This window comes from Pongo abelii, chromosome 20 (assembly GCF_028885655.2).
Source record: "Pongo abelii isolate AG06213 chromosome 20, NHGRI_mPonAbe1-v2.0_pri, whole genome shotgun sequence".
NCBI lineage: Eukaryota > Metazoa > Chordata > Mammalia > Primates > Hominidae > Pongo > Pongo abelii.
In genome coordinates, this window is record NC_072005.2 from 55,235,712 (window position 1) to 55,252,024 (window position 16,313).

Genomic DNA, 16,313 nt, shown 5'->3' on the forward strand with positions numbered 1-16,313 from the left:
AACACTCAGTAAATAGTGGCTATTATCATCATCATCATCATCGTGATTACCCTCAAGTTCCCCCGGGAGAACTCCTATTCAATCATCAAAACCCTATGTGGTTGCACCTATCCTGCAGAGATTGAGCTCAAATTCAGAGAGTTGTGATTTTGTGATGATTTGATGAGTTCCCCAACTGGGGTCCATAGAGCAGCTGGGCCAACCCTGAGGTCTCTCAGCATCCAGCTCTGTTCTTTTTCTGCCTGACCAGTTCCTGAGTATAAGTCTCAGGCCCGGCCAGTCCGGCTGAGGAGTGTGCAGACACAGGCAGTGCCAATTTGAATCCATTGCCAGTCCACAGGGCCCTGGGCATCAGCGATCAATGCCCACACATAGGACTGCTTGGCCTTGCACTCAGACACCCAGTGCCCCCGGTCCACAACCCGGCAGCAGCCCCCTCCACCTACCCCCAGGCCACCTTCCTCAGAGTTATCGGCCTGGAAGCATTGACAAAGAAGTGCTGGCGGAGGAAACTGCCGCCAGCTGCAGGCACCTCTCCCAATACCTCCACCTGGAGCACACCCAAGTCCACAGCAGTCCGGGGGTCTGTCACTCAGCAACTGACTGCATCACACATGGCCAGCTCTCCCTGATGACTCCATCACACATGGCCAGCTCTCCCTGATGACTCCCCGGTGAAGTATCGCTTACCCCAGGTTGGCTGCGGTTGGCCGGGGCTCCTGCTGACTCCCGAAAGGCCCCAGTCTCCAGCAGGAAGGTCAGAGGGGGCTCGGCAGCCGCACCCCTAGACAAGACCACTCGGGGGAAAAGAAGGTCCCACTTTGGAGTAGGAAAAGGGCACAATGTCAAGGGTGGGGTTAGGACTCCATTGACACACTGGGGAGGAAGAAAATGAGGGGGATGCAGAGGGAGCCTGTGGGAGCGGGAGCATCTCTCAGAGCACATGGAGACAGGGAAAAGGAGGCTGGGATTAGAGAAGAGGATAAACACTTCAGTGGGGACAGAAGTTTGGAACCCCACAGAGGCTTGCCTGCCAGGATTATGGGGAAGCCCTTGCTCTAGAAGTTTGGGGGACTCCATATATAGGACTTGCATAACGCCCAACTTGTAGATTAATAATAAATATTCAACAACTACAGGTCAGGCATTGTGGCTTACACCTGTAATCCCAGCACTTTGGGAGGCTGAGGCGGGTGGATGACTTGAGGTCAGGAGTTCGAGAGCAGCCTGGCCAACACTGTGAAACCACATCTCTACTGATAATACCAAAATTAGCCAGGCGTGATGCTGCACGCCTGTGATCTCAGCTACTCGGGAGGCTGAGGCAGGAGAATCGCTTGAACCCGGGAGGCCGAGATTGCAGTGAGCCTAGATCGTGCCACTGCACTTCCAACTGGACAACACAGTGAGACTCTGTCTCACAAAAAATAAAAATAAAAATAAGGCCAGGCATGGTGGCTCACACTAGTAATCCCAGCATTGTTGGAGGCTGCGGTGGGTGGATCAGATGAGGTGAGGAGTTCCAGACCAGCCTGACCAACATGGAGAAACCCCATCTCTACTAAAAATACAAAATATCCTCAGGTGTGATGGTGCATGCCTAGAATCCCAGCTGCTTGGGAGGCTGAGGCAGGAGAATCGCTTGATCCCAGGAGCGGGAGGTTGCAGCAAGCCAAGATTGCACCATTGCACTTCAGCTTGGGCAACAAAAACAAAGCTCCATCTTAAAAAATTAATAATAATAATCATAAAATAAAGATTAAAAATGTTCAGCCGGGCGCAGTGCTCACTCCTGCAATCCCAGCACTTTGGGAGGCCGAAGTGGGTTCATCACCTGAGGTCAGGACTTCGAGACCAGCCTGGCCAACATTTTGAAACCCTGTCTCTACTAAAAAAAAAAATACAAAATTAGCTGGATGTGGTGTTGCGCGCCTGTAGTCCCAGCTACTCGGGAGGCTGAGGCAGGAGAATTGCTTGAACCCGGGAAGCAGAGGTACAGTGAGCCGAGAGTGCATCACTGCACTTGAGCCTGGGTGACAGGGTGAGACTCTGTCTCAAAAAAATAAAAATAAATAAAATAAAATAAAAATAAAAATATAAAATATTCAACTACTATTACTCAATAGCAACAGATGGTAAAATACAGGCTCAGAGAAATTAATGATTTGTGCCCGGTGACACAGCCAACAAATGGCAGAGATGGGACTTCACCTCTGGGCAACTGCTCTCTGCCATCCTTCCTGTAGAACTCTGAGGAACTGAGAGTCTTGCATCCTGGAGGATGTTCCAATCAATTTTTTTTTTTTTTTTTTTTTGAGGCGGATTCTCGCTCTGTCGCCCAGGCTGGGCTGCAGTGGTGCGATCTGGGCTCACTGCAAGGTCTGCCTCCCGGGTTCACACCACTCTCCTGCCTCAGCCTCCCAAGTAGCTGGGACTACAGGAGGCCACCACCACGCCTGGCTAGTTTTTTATATTTTTTAGTAGAGATGGGGTTTCCCCGTGTTAGCCAGGATGGTCTTGATCTCCTGACCTTGTGATCTGCTCACCTTGGCCTCCCAAACTGGTGGGATTACAGGCATGAGCCAGTGCGCCCGGCCCTATTTTTTTTTTTTTTTTTGAGACAGAGTCTCACTCTGTCTGGCCAGGCTGGAGTAGCATGGCACAATCCCGGCTCACTGTAATGCCTGCCTCCTGGGTTCAAGTGACTCTCCTGCCTCAGCCTTCTGAGTAACAGGAATTACAAGCGCCTGCCCCCGTGCCCAGCTAATTTTTGTATTTTTAGTAGAGATGCGGTTTCACGACATTGGCCAGACTGGTCTCAAACTCCCAACCTCCAGTGATACTCCTGGCCTGGCCTCCAAGAGTGCTGGGATTATAGGCGTGAGACACCACACCTGGCCCCAAACAAATTGTTTTAAGACGAGGTCTCCCTATGTTTCCCCACTGCACTTGAACTCCTGGGCTCAAGCAATCCTCCTGCTGTGCCTCCTGAGTAGCTGGGGGACTACAGACTCAAGCCACCACACCTGGCCACTTTCCACAATTTAGAGAAAGTCCACAACCTGGAATCCTAGGGAGACCCCGATTCACCTCAAAACTGCCACTAAGGAGGTAAAACCCTGCCCCTCTGAGGCAGGCTTCGGTTTCCCTGTGTGTGAAATTGACCTGGCGCTGGGAGAGGCTGCTGGAGGTGTGGATTTTGCAGTTTCCCTACAACATTCTGGAAATCTGTGGTTCTGGGAACGGGTGATGTGGAGAAGACTGGGAGACAACCAGTGGTCACCAGAGCTGTAGCACCTCCTCCACCTCCGAGCTCTGGGGCTGGGAACCCCAGGCTTCGGGGGCTGCTGTGGAGGATGCAGGTGGCCCCCTCTTTCCTGACATCTCAGGAGAGGGAGGGGCAACCGCCTAGGGAAAGAAAAGAACAGGAAGGTTATACAGCCAGGTGGGGAAGGGGCGAAATCCCTGAACAACCCCTTCCCAGAGTTCCTCTTCAAGTGCAGGGTACCCAAGAGTCAAGGCCCCGCCCCCTTTCCAGAGGCCCCTTTTCTAAGCAGGTGCTGGCTCCTGGCTGGGATGGGAGGCAGATGGAGGGAGGGGAGGGGCGAGGAGGGGAAGGGAGACGCAGTGGATGAGGGAGAATGGAAGAGATGACATCCCCCTCGGCCCATTCATCCCATTCAGGTCCCCAAGCCCCCACCTGCACTGCCAGTGCCAACCTCAGAGGGAGGAAGAGGGAGCTCGCCTTAGAAGGCTGAGGCCCTGCCCCCTGGGCCACACCGATCATGTAGGCTTCCTTCTCCGCACAGAAGGCGAGACCCCGGACACCTCCTGAGCTGGAGGTCATCCCCCATCTCCACTCTCTTTTCTTTTTCTTTCTTTCCTTTTTTTTTTTTTTTTTTTTTTTTTTGAGATGGAGTCTCGCCTGTCATGCAGGCTGGAGTTCAGTGGCGCGATCTCGGCTCACTGCAAGCTCCCCCTCCCAGGTTCACTCCATTCTCCTGCCTCAGCCTCCCAAGTAGCCTGGACTACAAGCGCCTGCCACCAAGCCAGGATAAGTTTTCGTATTTTTAGTAGAGATGAGGTTTCACCGTGTTAGCCAGAATGGTCTCGATCTCCTGACCTGATGATCCGCCCGCCTCAGCCTCCCAAAGTGGTGGGATTACAAGTGTGAGCCACCGCGCCCAGCGGTCCACCCTGTTTTCTACCAGAGTTCTGATAATGTGACTCTGTATGAAATGATTTGGAAGCTGGACCCACCCTGTGTGTGTGTGGTTGCCCTGAGCCCACAGAAAGACACCTCCAGAGTGTGGATTGAGAAGCCTTTATTGTGGGAGGAACGGGGTGTCTGAGGGCTCCGGGAGTCGGGATGGACTTGGAAGGCTGGGGGGAGGGGCCTTTGAGGAAGAGGGGTCCTGGAAGCGGGGGTCATCACAGGTCAAGGGGTGGTCCTTGGGACCCCCGCAGTCAGTGGTGCTGCGGCGGCAGAGTGCACATTGACAGCTGAGAGCCACGGCGTAGGAGACCACGGGGTTCACGCCTCGCGGGCAGCCAGGGAGCCGGATGTATTCGAAGCGCACATCGCGGTAGTTGCACACCACCTGAGGCAGGGGCGGCAGGACCGACTGCAGCACGCGCGTCTGGAAGCCGTTTGAGTGGGGGAATGAGCATGTGCCTGGGGCTAGCGCCTCAGCTGAGCTCCCCAGCTGCCCCCACAGCTCTCAGACTCAGGAGTCCAGGAAGCCCTCTGTTCCTGCCCTCCCACACCCCATTTCCCAGCCCCTGACCAGAGAGGCAGACCACCCTTCCTCCCCCACTGCCTCTGTGGGTCTGGCCCTGAGGTAGCAGCACCTGCCCCGGCCCCGGGCAGCTCACCATGGTGGGGCAGTAGCCGGCACAGATGGTGGTGTTGACGGTGACGCACACGGGGCAGCCCTCCTTCTCGACAGCCAGGGTGGCATTGATGGGGCGGCACCGTGGCCGAAGTGGCTCCTTGGATGCCCATGTCCCGCCCATGCTCAGCAGCATCAACAGCAGCAGCCCCTGGGACAAGGACACTGCTTCACCCGGGTCTGAGACCACAGCCCTGAGCCCTGGCCTTCCCATCCCCCGGGGTACACAACCCACAGACACCCAGAGACCCTTCCCGGCATCTCCTATTCAGGAACCACCACCCGGACACCTGACTTTCAGAGCCCACCCCACAGCCCAGAGGACCCGAGATACCCCAACATTTCAGATCCCCACCCTCAGGAACTGCCCCACCTGAAGCTTACTGGGGGTCATGCCCCTCCAGAAAGAGACCTCCTTCCACCGCTCACACGGGTCTGCCATGCCAGTGATAGCCTGGAGGGAGGTGGAAGGTGCCCAGGGGCCCTGCAGTCTTACCTGGAGCATCTCCATCCTTGGTGCGTCCCCTGCCTCGTGAACCAGGAGGTGATAGGATGCTGGGATGACCTCGACACTAACCCCTCGGGGGGCAAGAGGTAGACAAGGCCAGGGAGGTGCAGGAGTGCCTCAGCAGAGCGCCCCAGCCCTCTCCCCTCAGTGGTTCAGCGCCAAGGGTGAGACAGAGACCACGGTGAAGTGACCTCAGAGACTCACTTCTCTGAGCCTCAACGCTCCTCTACTTGAGGCTTTCCTGCGCCACAGTCCAACCTCCCAGGAGGGGCGCGGCTTCGGACTTAGCTCCTGCCCAATGAGAGAGGGTCTCCCTGTGACTGAGCTGCCAGGGAAGCCACTTGAACCAGGTGCCCCCAACGAGGGATTCAGCCTGAGCCACACCTCTCCCTTTGGGACCTCCGCCCACTCTACCCTCAAGCCAGGATGCCTGGAGCGGTCCCCGGAAATGCGTGTGCTTCAGGTGATTTAACTGATTATTGAATAGGCCCGCAGGGGGTGTGTCCTGCCCTCGGGTTCACAGCCTCGGAGGACATTATCTGGACTTAGTCCCTTCCCCGCGATGCCATCAAGCTGGACAATTTGAAGGTCTGTTTATTTCCCAATGTAGGGTATAGGCTGGCACAGGGAAGAGGGCTAGAAACCTGACTTGAGCTCCCCGCCCAGGGCTGAACTCTCCAGCGGGCTGAACTCTCCAGCATCCTGATCACTTCTCATTCAACCTTGCTTGTAGTCCACCTGTGATCGGTAGCTCATTATCTCAAAACAGAATATTCTAAGCCCACCCCTGCCCGCTCTCACCAAGTAAGATTTCTCATTTGAACCCCAGCTCCCAGATACTTAAAGGCTTGATGTAGACCATGTTCTCAAGGTCCCCTGGCCATCTGCTTGCATGTTCCAGTTTCTCTCCTCCCCCATCCATATCATGAAATGTGCCCTCCCACTCCCCAGGATGAGCAAGGTGGTGTCCTCTGTGACTGAGCAGTCAGCAACTTAACACCAAAGGTCACCAATGATCAAATCCATGAGAGTTGATCCAAGGAGTTATGTATTAGGGCTAAGAAAGAGTAAACACTCAGTAAATAATGGCTATTATCATCATCATCATCATCATGATTACCCTCAAGTTCCCCCGGGAGAACTCCTATTCAACCTTCTAAACCCCATGTGGTTGCACCCATCCTGCAGAGATTGAGCTCAAATTCAGAGAGTTGTGATTTTGTGATGATTTGATGAGTTCCCCAATTGGGGTCCATAGAGCAGCTGGGCCAATCCTGAGGTCTCTCAGCATGCCACTCTGTTCTTTTTCTGCCTGACCAGTTCCTGAGTATAAGTCTCAGGCCCGGCCAGTCCGGCTGAGGAGTGTGCAGACACAGGCAGTACCAATTTGAATCCATCGCCAGTCCACAGGGCCCTGGGAATCAGCGATCAATGCCCGCACATAAGACTGCTTGGCCTTGCACTCAGACACCCAGTGCCCCCGGTCCACAGCCTGGTGGCAGCCCCCTCCACCTACCCCCGGGCCACCTTCCTCAGAGTCATCGGCCTCAAAGTGGGTGACAAAGAAGTGCTGGCGGAGGGAACTGCCGCCAGCTGCAGGCACCTCTCCCAACACCTCCACCTGGAGCACACCCAAGTCCACAGCAGTCCGGGGGTCTGTCACTCAGCCACTGACTGCATCGCACATAGCCAGCTCACCCCGATGACTCCCCGGTGAAGTTTCGCTCACCCGAGGCTGGCTGCGGTTGGCCCGGGCGCCTGCTGACTCCCGAAAGGCCCCAGTCTCCAGCAGGAAGACCAGAGGGGGCCCGGCAGCAGCACCCCTAGACAGGACCACTCGGGGGAAAGAAGGTCCCACTTTGGAGTAGGAAAAGGGCACAATGTCAAGGGTGGGGTTAGGACTCCATTGACACACTGGGGAGGAAGAAAATGAGGGGGATGCAGAGGGAGCCTGGGGGAGTGGGAGCATCTCTCAGAGCACATGGAGACAGGGAAAAGGAGGCTGGGATTAGAGAAGAGGATAAACACTTCAGTGGGGACAGAAGTTTGGAACCCCAGGGGAGGCTTGCCTGCCAGGATTATGGGGAAGCCCTTGCTCTGGAAGTTTGGGGGACTCCATATATAGGACTTGCATAACGCCCAACTTGTAGATTAATAATAAATATTCAACAACTACAGGTCAGGCATTGTGGCTCACACCTGTAATCCCAGCACTTTGGGAGGCTGAGGCGGGTGGATAACTTGAGGTCAGGAGTTCGAGAGCAGCCTGGCCAAGACTGTGAAACCACATCTCTACTGATAATACCAAAATTAGCCAGGCACGATGCTGCGCGCCTGTGATCTCAGCTACTCAGGAGGCTGAGGCAGGAGAATTGCTTGAACCCGGGAGTCTGAGATTGCAGTGAGCCAAGATCGTGCCACTGCACTTCCGTCTGGACAACACAGTGAGACTCTGTCTCACAAAAAAATAAAATAAAAAATAAGGCCAGGCATGGCGGCTCAGACTTGTAATCCCAGCATTGTTGGAGGCTGCAGTGGGCGGATCAGATGAGGTGAGGAGTTCCAGACCAGCCTGACCAACATGGAGAAACCCCATCTCTACTAAAAATACAAAATATCCTCGGGCGTGGTGGTGCATGCCTAGAATCCCAAGTACTTGGGAGGCTGAGGCAGGAGAATCGCTTGATCCCAGGAGGCGGAGGTTGCCGTCAGCCAAGATCGCACCATTGCACTTCAGCTTGGGCAATAAAAACAAAGCTCCACCTCAAAAAATAATAATAATAATAATAATGATAAAATAAAAATAAAAAATGTTCAGCCAGGCGCAGTGGCTCATGCTTGCAATCCCAGCACTTTGGGAGGCCGAGGCGGGTGCATCACCTGAGGTCAGGACTTTGAGACCAGCCTGGCCAACATGGTGAAATCCTGTGTCTACTAAAAAAATTACAAAAATTAGCTGGGTGTGGTGGTGCGCGCCTGTAGTCCCAGCTACTCGGGAGGCTGAGGCAGCAGAATTGCTTGAACCCGGGAAGCATAGGTATAGTGAGGCGAGATCGCGCCACTGCACTCCAGCCTTGGTGACAGGGCGAGACTCCGTCTCAAAAAAAACCATAATAAGATGAAATAAAAATAAAAAAAGAAAATAGTCAACGACTATTACGCAGTAGCAAGAGATGGTAAAATACAGGCTCAGAGAAATTAATGATTTGTGCCCGGTCACACACACAGCCAACAAATGGCAGAGATGGGACTTCACCTCTGGGCATCTGCACTCTGCCATCCTTCCTGTAGAACTCTGAGGAACCGAAAGTCTTGCATCCTGGAGGATGTTCCAATCAATTTCTTTTTTTTTTTTTTTTTTGGAGGTGGAGTCTCTCTCTGTCGCCCAGGCTGGACTGCAGTGGCTCGTTCTCGGCTCACTGCAAGCTCTGCCTCGCAGGTTCTAGCCATTCTCCTGACTCAACCTCCCGAGTAGCTGGGACTACAAGCGCCCACCACCACGCCTGGCTAATTTGTTGTATTTTTTAGTAGAGACGGGGTTTCCCCGTGTTAGCCAGGATGGTCTTGATCTCCTGATCTCGTGATCTTCCCACCTTGGTCTCCCAAAGTGCTGGGATTCCAGGCATGAGCCACCGAGCCCGGCCCTATTTTTTTTTTTTTTTTTTTTTTGTTTCAGACAGAGTCTCACTCTGTCTGGCCAGGCTGGAGTACAGTGGCACAATCCTGGCTCACTGTAATGCCCGCCTCCTGGGTTCAGGTGACTCTCCTGCCTCAGCCTTCTGAGAAACTGGAATTACAAGCGCCTGCCCCCGTGCCCAGCTAATTTTTGTATTTTTAGTAGAGATGCGGTTTCACGACATTGGCCAGACTGGTCTCAAACTCCCAACCTCCAGTGATACTCCTGGCCTGGCCTCCAAGAGTGCTGGGATTATAGGCGTGAGACACCACACCTGGCCCCAAACAAATTGTTTTAAGACGAGGTCTCCCTATGTTTCCCCACTGCACTTGAACTCCTGGGCTCAAGCAATCCTCCTGCTGTGCCTCCTGAGTAGCTGGGACTACAGACTCAAGCCACCACACCTGGCCACTTTCCACAATTTAGAGAAAGTCCACAACCTGGAATCCTAGGGAGACCCCGATTCACCTCAAAACTGCCACTAAGGAGGTAAAACCCTGCCCCTCTGAGGCAGGCTTCGGTTTCCCTGTGTGTGAAATTGACCTGGCGCTGGGAGAGGCTGCTGGAGGTGTGGATTTTGCAGTTTCCCTACAACATTCTGGAAGCCTGTGGTTCTGGGAAAGGGTGGCGTGGAGAAGACTGGGAAACAACCAGTGGTCACCAGAGCTGTAGCACCTCCTCCACCTCCGAGCTCTGGGGCTGGGAACCCCAGGCTTCGGGGGCTGCTGTGGAGGATGCAGGTGGCCCCCTCTTTCCTGACATCTCAGGAGAGGGAGGGGCAACCGGCTAGGGGAAGAAAAGAACAGGAAGGTTATACAGCCAGGTGGGGAAGGGGCCAAATCCCTGAACAACCCCTTCCCAGAGTTCCTCTTCAAGTGCAGGGTACCCAAGAGTCAAGGCCCCGCCCCCTTTCCAGAGGCCCCTTTTCTAAGCAGGTGCTGGCTCCTAGCTGGGATGGGAGGCAGATGGAGGGAGGGGAGGGGGAGGAGGGGAAGGGAGAGGCAGTGGATGAAGGAGGCTGGAAGAGATGACATCCCCCTCGGCCCATTCATCCCATTCAGGTCCCCAAGCCCCCACCTGCACTGCCAGTGCCAACCTCAGAGGGAGGAAGAGGGAGCTCGCCTTAGAAGGCTGAGGCCCTGCCCCCTGGGCCACACCGATCATGTGGCCTTCCTTCTCCGCACAGAAGGCGAGACCCCGGACACCTCCTGAGCTGGAGGTCATCCCCCATCTCCACTCTGTTTTCTTTTTCTTTCTTTCCTTTTTTTTTTTTTTTTTTTTTTTTTGAGATGGAGTCTCGCCTGTCATGCAGGCTGGAGTTCAGTGGCGCGATCTCGGCTCACTGCAAGCTCCCCCTCCCAGGTTCACTCCATTCTCCTGCCTCAGCCTCCCAAGTAGCCTGGACTACAAGCGCCTGCCACCAAGCTGGGGTAAGTTTTCGTATTTTTAGTAGAGACGAGGTTTCACCGTGTTAGCCAGAATGGTCTCGATCTCCTGACCTGATGATCCGCCCGCCTCGGCCTCCCAAAGTGGTGGGATTACAAGTGTGAGCCACCGCGCCCAGCCGTCTACCCTGTTTTCTACCAGAGTTCTGATACCGTGACTCTGTATGAAATGATTTGGAAACTGGACCCACCCTGTGTGTGTGTGGTTGCCCTGAGCCCACAGAAAGACACCTCCAGAGTGTGGATTGAGAAGCCTTTATTGTGGGAGGAACGGGGTGTCTGAGGGCTCCGGGAGTCGGGATGGACTTGGAAGGCTGGGGGGAGGGGCCTTTGAGGAAGAGGGGTCCTGGAAGCGGGGGTCATCACAGGTCAAGGGGTGGTCCTTGGGACCCCCGCAGTCAGTGGTGCTGCGGCGGCAGAGTGCACATTGACAGCTGAGAGCCACGGCGTAGGAGACCACGGGGTTCACGCCGCGCGGGCAGCCAGGGAGCCGGATGTATTCGAAGCGCACATCGCGGTAGTTGCACACCACCTGAGGCAGGGGCGGCAGGACCGACTGCAGCACGCGCGTCTGGAAGCCGTTTGAGTGGGGGAATCAGCATGTGCCTGGGGCTAGCGCCTCAGCTGAGCTCCCCAGCTGCCCCCACAGCTCTCAGACTCAGGAGTCCAGGAAGCCCTCTGTTCCTGCCCTCCCACACCCCATTTCCCAGCCCCTGACCAGAGAGGCAGACCACCCTTCCTCCCCCACTGCCTGTGTGGGTCTGGCCCTGAGGTGGCAGCACCTGCCCCAGCCCCGGGCAGCTCACCATGGTGGGGCAGTAGCCGGCACAGATGGTGGTGTTGACGGTGACGCACACGGGGCAGCCCTCCTTCTCGACAGCCAGGGTGGCATTGATGGGGCGGCACCGTGGCCGAAGCGGCTCCTTGGATGCCCATGTCCTGCCCATGCTCAGCAGCATCAACAGCAGCAGCCCCTGGGACAAGGACACTGCTTCACCCGGGTCTGAGACCGCAGCCCTGAGCCCTGGTCTTCCCATCCCCCGGGGTACACCACCCACAGACACCCAGAGACCCTTCCCGGCATCTCCTATTTACGACCCACCACCCGGACACCTGCCTTTCAGAGCCCACCCCACAGCCCAGAGGACCCGAGATACCCCAACATTTCAGATCCCCACCCTCAGGAACTGCCCCACCTGAAGCTTACTGGGGGTCATGCCCCTCCAGAAAGAGGCCTCCTTCCACCGCTCACACGGGTCTGCCATGCCAGTGATGGCCTGGAGGGAGGTGGAAGGTGCCCAGGGGCCCTGCAGTCTTACCTGGAGCATCTCCATCCTTGGTGTGTCCCCTGCCTCGTGTACCTGGCTTTATACCTCGGGGTTGTGGGGGCGGCAAGACCACCAGGAGGTGGTCGGATGCAGGGGTGAACTCGACACTAACCCCTCGGGGGGCGAGAGGTAGACAAGGACAGGGAGGTGCAGGAGTGCCTCAGCAGAGCACCCCAGCCCTCTCCCCTCAGTGGTCGGGCGCCAAGGATGAGACAGAGACCACGGTGAAGTGACCTCAGAGACTCAGTTGTCGAGTGCTAGGGACTAGTCGAGGCTGGAGGCACAGGGAGTAGGGTGTAGGAAGGCCTGCCTCTGCCTATGGTGGGGTCTTGGGAGCCAGGAGGAGGCCGTGACCCGAGAAAGGTGCTGGACTGAAGCCTCAACCCTCCTCCACTTGAGGCTTTCCTGTGCCACAGTCCAACCTCCCAGGAGGGGCTCGGCTTCGGACTTAGGTTCTGCCCAGTGAGAGAGGGTCTCCCCGTGACTGTGCTGCCAGGGAAGCCACTTGACCCAGATGCCCCCCAACGAGGGATTCAGCCCGAGCCACACCTCTCCCTTAGGAACCTCCGCCCACCCTACCCTCAAGCCAGGATACCCGGAGCGGTCCCCGGAAATGCGTGTGCTTCAGGTGATTTGACTGATTATTGAATAGGCCCGCAGGAGGTGTGTCCTGCCCGCGGGTCCACAGCCTCCGGGGACATTATCTGGACTTAGTCCCTTCCCCGCGATCCTGCCGCAGCTGGGTGGGCGTGTCTGGGCTAGTCCTGTCCCCACACTGCGGATAGACTTAATGAGTGCGAGCCCGCCTAGGTCCGGACACTGGGTAGTGAGCGGAGGTCCAGAGCTCCGCTCCGCCCCCAGGCCAGGGAGCGTGTCTGGGGTGGGGCTGGCCGGGCAGGCTCCCACTAGCGCCGGCTTCCAGCTGCCTGAGCGGGAGTTCTCGGTGCTGTAGGCTTTCGGGAGGCTGTGGATGCCCGGCAGGGGCTTCCAGTGGGGGCCACCCCAGGTCGCCTCCAGCGGGCGGAAGCGGTCGAGCCGTCGGAGCGGGTGCAGCGAGGGGCTGTAGGATTCCTGAGCCAGAGACAGGGCCCCGCCGTGCGGCGCTGGAGGCGGCCGGGAGGAGCAGAGACAGGGCTGCCGCTGCGAGTCGTGACTCCAGAGTTGGGGCCTCTCTTCGAAACTCCAGTATGTCAGGTAGTCCTTGCGGGGGTATCCGGACAGCTCCGTCCTGTGGCAGCAGGGCAGGATGGTGAGGATACAGCTGGATCCTTGGGGACGAGGTTCAGACCTCGGGATCTAAGGAGTCTGCACATTCAAACTCCTGCATTTCCAGGAGAGGACCCCTTAGGAGGGACGCGACCGGGCACGCGTAGCCTGCGTTCCTGGGTCCTCGAAGTACTTAACGTCCTGGAAACTGAGCTTTCGCATCCTAGGGAAGTAAAAGGGGGCTTTCGCTTCCTTGGGAAGGAGTATCTGGGGTCTCCAGTACCGAAGGAGGCCCTGCCCTCAGATCCAGAATCCCCTCGAGCCGCTGTGCAGGCTTCCTGTCCCTACCGCGGTTCCTGAGAGGTGACACTAAGGACTCCTGGGTGCTAAAAGAGGGAGGGGCTGGGGCCTGAACTGTGGTTGTTGCTGCTATAGGAGTCGAGACTGAGACCACCGGTCAGGGAATGGGAGCCAGCCCAGGGGCTCGGCGTGCACCGGCCAAGGCGGGGGCTGTGCAGGAGGCGGTGCCCAGCGAGAGCCCGGCTTACTTGGGATAGAACCGAAAGTCCCGCGCCGAGGTGGTTAGATAGAGCTGGCGGCGGTCCAGGACGCCCCGGTCGGATACTGTGAAAGGCCGGCCAGACAGCGCGGGGTTCTTCGTGCAGGAGATTAGAGCCTGATCAAGATTGGGGGAGGAGGCATACCCAAGACCTAGATTTCATACCCCATCCCAAGCCCTGGGTCCCGAGTTCAGAATCCCTCTCCTTCGGCCCCGACAGCCATGACGGCCACGGCCCTCGCACCCCGCCCCAGAGTCAGAGCCCTTCCTGCCACCCACGCCAGGGAACTTCAGCTTCCTTCCTCATACGGGAACCCTTCCCAGCCTCACCTCCCTAAATCCAAGCCCTCCTGCTGGTCAAGGAACTCAAATCCAGGCCCCCAGTCACCACAAAACCCCCCCTGGTTCCGCCCGCGGTCTCAAGCCTTCTTGGTGTGGCCACTGGAGCTGAGCTGCATCTTGGGCAACAACTCCACGTTACCTCTCCTAACTCCCACCAGACCACGTCTCAGAATATTCTAGTCTCGTCCCCACCCACAGCCAGCCGTCTAGCTCCGCAGCAGCTTAGGAGCCCTGAAGGCGAGTTTCCAGCCCCTGGTTCTTCTGGCCTGGCCTGGATGCCCAGCCCCTCCCCCGGCTCCTCTAACCTCCAGATCCCTCCCCAGACCCTTTAGCCACGCCCCAAAGCTGTGATTACTTCTGGCCCCGCCCCAGGCTCCCGGAGCTCCGCCCCATCTCGCCAGCGCTGGCTTCCACCCAGCCACCTGGGAAGGCCCCCCGCGGTGGTGGTCTGAGAGTTGTGAGGGGCTGGGGCCCGATGTATTTGGGGGCGCGCGCGTCCGGGCCTGGAGAGCAAGTGTACTGCGCCCTCGGCTCGCTGCTCTGGTACTTTGTGGTCAGTGGGAGGCACCAGCCGCGGTGTCTGAGCTGCGGAAAGGCGACGCAGAGACTCATGTGAAGGAGCAGGGGACTCAAATGCAGTCCCCCGCCCTGTCCCCTGCAGACTCCGGCACTCCCCAAATCTTACCTTTTCTCCTGAATCCTTGATCCCCACAGTCCGCGTGGGGTCTGCAGGCTCTGGGGCTCTGGGCTGGGCGCAGGGCCAGCCATGGGTCTTGGGCACGTAGGCCGAGCCAGAGGTTGTCTCCCATCTGCTGAGGACCTCGTCGAAAGCCCAGATGCGAGAATCCTGCTTTGCAGTCGGAGGTAGAGGGTCCGCGACCGTGGACTGGAGAGAAGGCGCCGCACATCAGCTAGAAAGACTCAGGAGTCCCTATCACCCCCCACCCCAAACTCTGACGTCTTCCAGTCGGCCCCCAGCCCTTTCCTCTGCAGTCCCTGGCATTCAGCTTCCCTGGCCCCTCCTCTCTCAGACCCAGGACTCCAGGACCCTCCTCCTTCAGAGAGGAGTCCAAGCTCCCAATCCCCTTTTCTCAGCCCCCATCTTTCTGGGTCCCCAAGCCCGGCAGGGCTTCAGCCTAGGGTCTGCCCACCAGCACCGTGGGCGGGGTGAAGGGTACGGGTGGGATAATGCCATGGGTAACGTAGCTGCTGGTGAAATGCCAGTTGGGCCAGGATTCAGGCATCTCCGTTGCAGAGATGGAAGACCACGGGGGGCCACAGCGCAGAGCCAGGGTGCCACTGGCCATGGTTCCACCCCCTCTCTGTAGCCGAGCAGGAGCTGGTTTGTTGCTGTTGCCCCAGGTGACAGAACCCGCCTACCCCAATCCAGCCAATGAAAGGCCTGCAGGCACCTGGATGGATGGAGTGATTAAGAGACCCAGAGACAGAGGGACAGGGACTCCAAGAGGGGCACAGAGAAACACGGAGTGGGGGATGGAGAGTCAGAAAGAGGCGGGCAGAAGGGGACGGAGAAGTTCAGGATTTCAGAGACCCAGGGGGTGGGGGAGACAGAGACCCAGAAAGAAGGACAGAGACCTGGGGGTGTCAGAGATACAGACAGAGACCCCTGCACTGCACTCAGCACCTCAGGACATCCATGAGAAACACCCCCCTTTGCTCCAGAGTCCAGAACCTCCCAGTGCTTCCTCCCTCTGCCAGGCCTGCCCACCTCGGGGTAACGATTTCCAGACGTCCCTGGGGCTCCCCAACCCTTCCCGCACGTGCTGAAGGAGTCAGCGGCGGTGTCAGCTGTCCTGCCTGCCTTTGATTTGGTTGAAAACTTCCACCTGGGTATGCTGGGTGGGGAAAGAGAAAGCGATCTAGAGAGAAGTGCACAGGGACATAGCGAAAAAGATGGGCTTTGATGAGTGAGGAAGAAATACAACAAGAAAGGGGAGAGACAGGGAAGAAGAAAGAGACCACGATGGAAAGGGAGCTATTAGTACTACCCAGAGGCGAGAGACACTGGAAGTTAGAGACAGAGATGAAGGTGGCAAAAACGACCAAAATCGCAGATGGAAAACAAGAAGCCGTAGAAACTGAGGCAGCCACGCCCCACCCTGCCCAGGGGCCTGGTCTGTATAGATGGGGGGAGAAGTTGCCTATGTCCTTTGCTCAAAGCTGGACCTGAGGGAGAGAGAGAGAGAGAGAGAGTTGGCGGGGCAATGGGTAACATGTGAAGGGCTATTGTGAAGGCCTGTGGTCTGTCCCTGGCTTCCCTTGTCACTTCTTCACTATAAACAGCTTTTGATCACCGGGCGCAGTGGCTCATGCCCGTAATCCCAGCACTTTGGGAG

General features: G+C 57.1%; 4 protein-coding genes and 1 pseudogene across 5 annotated transcripts; all 5 read right to left on the reverse strand.

Moving 5' to 3' along the window:
* Positions 1-266: 266 nt before the first annotated feature.
* LOC100457185 (neurotrophin-4-like) lies at positions 267-3,847 on the reverse strand (annotated as a pseudogene).
* Positions 3,848-4,294: 447 nt separating this feature from the next.
* Positions 4,295-5,274, reverse strand: LOC100453911 (choriogonadotropin subunit beta variant 2). The gene is made up of 2 exons (XM_002829533.6): positions 4,876-5,274; positions 4,295-4,640 (listed from the first exon to the last, which is right to left on the reverse strand). The coding sequence occupies exons 1-2, from the start codon at positions 5,104-5,106 to the stop codon at positions 4,326-4,328; spliced, it is 546 nt and encodes a 181-aa protein (XP_002829579.4). The 5' UTR covers positions 5,107-5,274; the 3' UTR covers positions 4,295-4,325.
* A 1,462-nt stretch (positions 5,275-6,736) lies between these two features.
* LOC100457557 (neurotrophin-4) lies at positions 6,737-10,300 on the reverse strand. Its single transcript, XM_063719794.1, is given in 4 exon segments — positions 6,737-7,245; positions 7,248-7,301; positions 7,304-7,351; positions 10,234-10,300. Coding segments are annotated over 4 exon segments (678 nt in total).
* A 460-nt stretch (positions 10,301-10,760) lies between these two features.
* Positions 10,761-11,942, reverse strand: LOC100452187 (choriogonadotropin subunit beta 3). 2 transcript variants are annotated; one of them, XM_063720199.1, is made up of 3 exons: positions 11,841-11,942; positions 11,328-11,495; positions 10,761-11,092 (listed from the first exon to the last, which is right to left on the reverse strand). In XM_063720199.1, exons 1-3 carry the CDS (start codon positions 11,853-11,855, stop codon positions 10,778-10,780), a joined length of 498 nt encoding a protein of 165 aa, XP_063576269.1. In that variant the 5' UTR covers positions 11,856-11,942; the 3' UTR covers positions 10,761-10,777. The 2 variants fall into 2 exon arrangements, with proteins under 2 accessions (XP_063576269.1, XP_024092824.3); XM_024237056.3 differs by lacking the exon at positions 11,841-11,942 and having other exon boundaries at positions 11,328-11,579.
* Positions 11,943-12,473: 531 nt separating this feature from the next.
* On the reverse strand, positions 12,474-16,304 carry LOC129052015 (stabilizer of axonemal microtubules 3-like). Its single transcript, XM_063720198.1, is given in 6 exon segments — positions 12,474-13,077; positions 13,604-13,731; positions 14,379-14,420; positions 14,422-14,541; positions 14,642-14,842; positions 15,108-16,304. Coding segments are annotated over 6 exon segments (1,251 nt in total). The 5' UTR covers positions 15,264-16,304.
* Between the last annotated feature and the right edge of the window lie 9 nt (positions 16,305-16,313).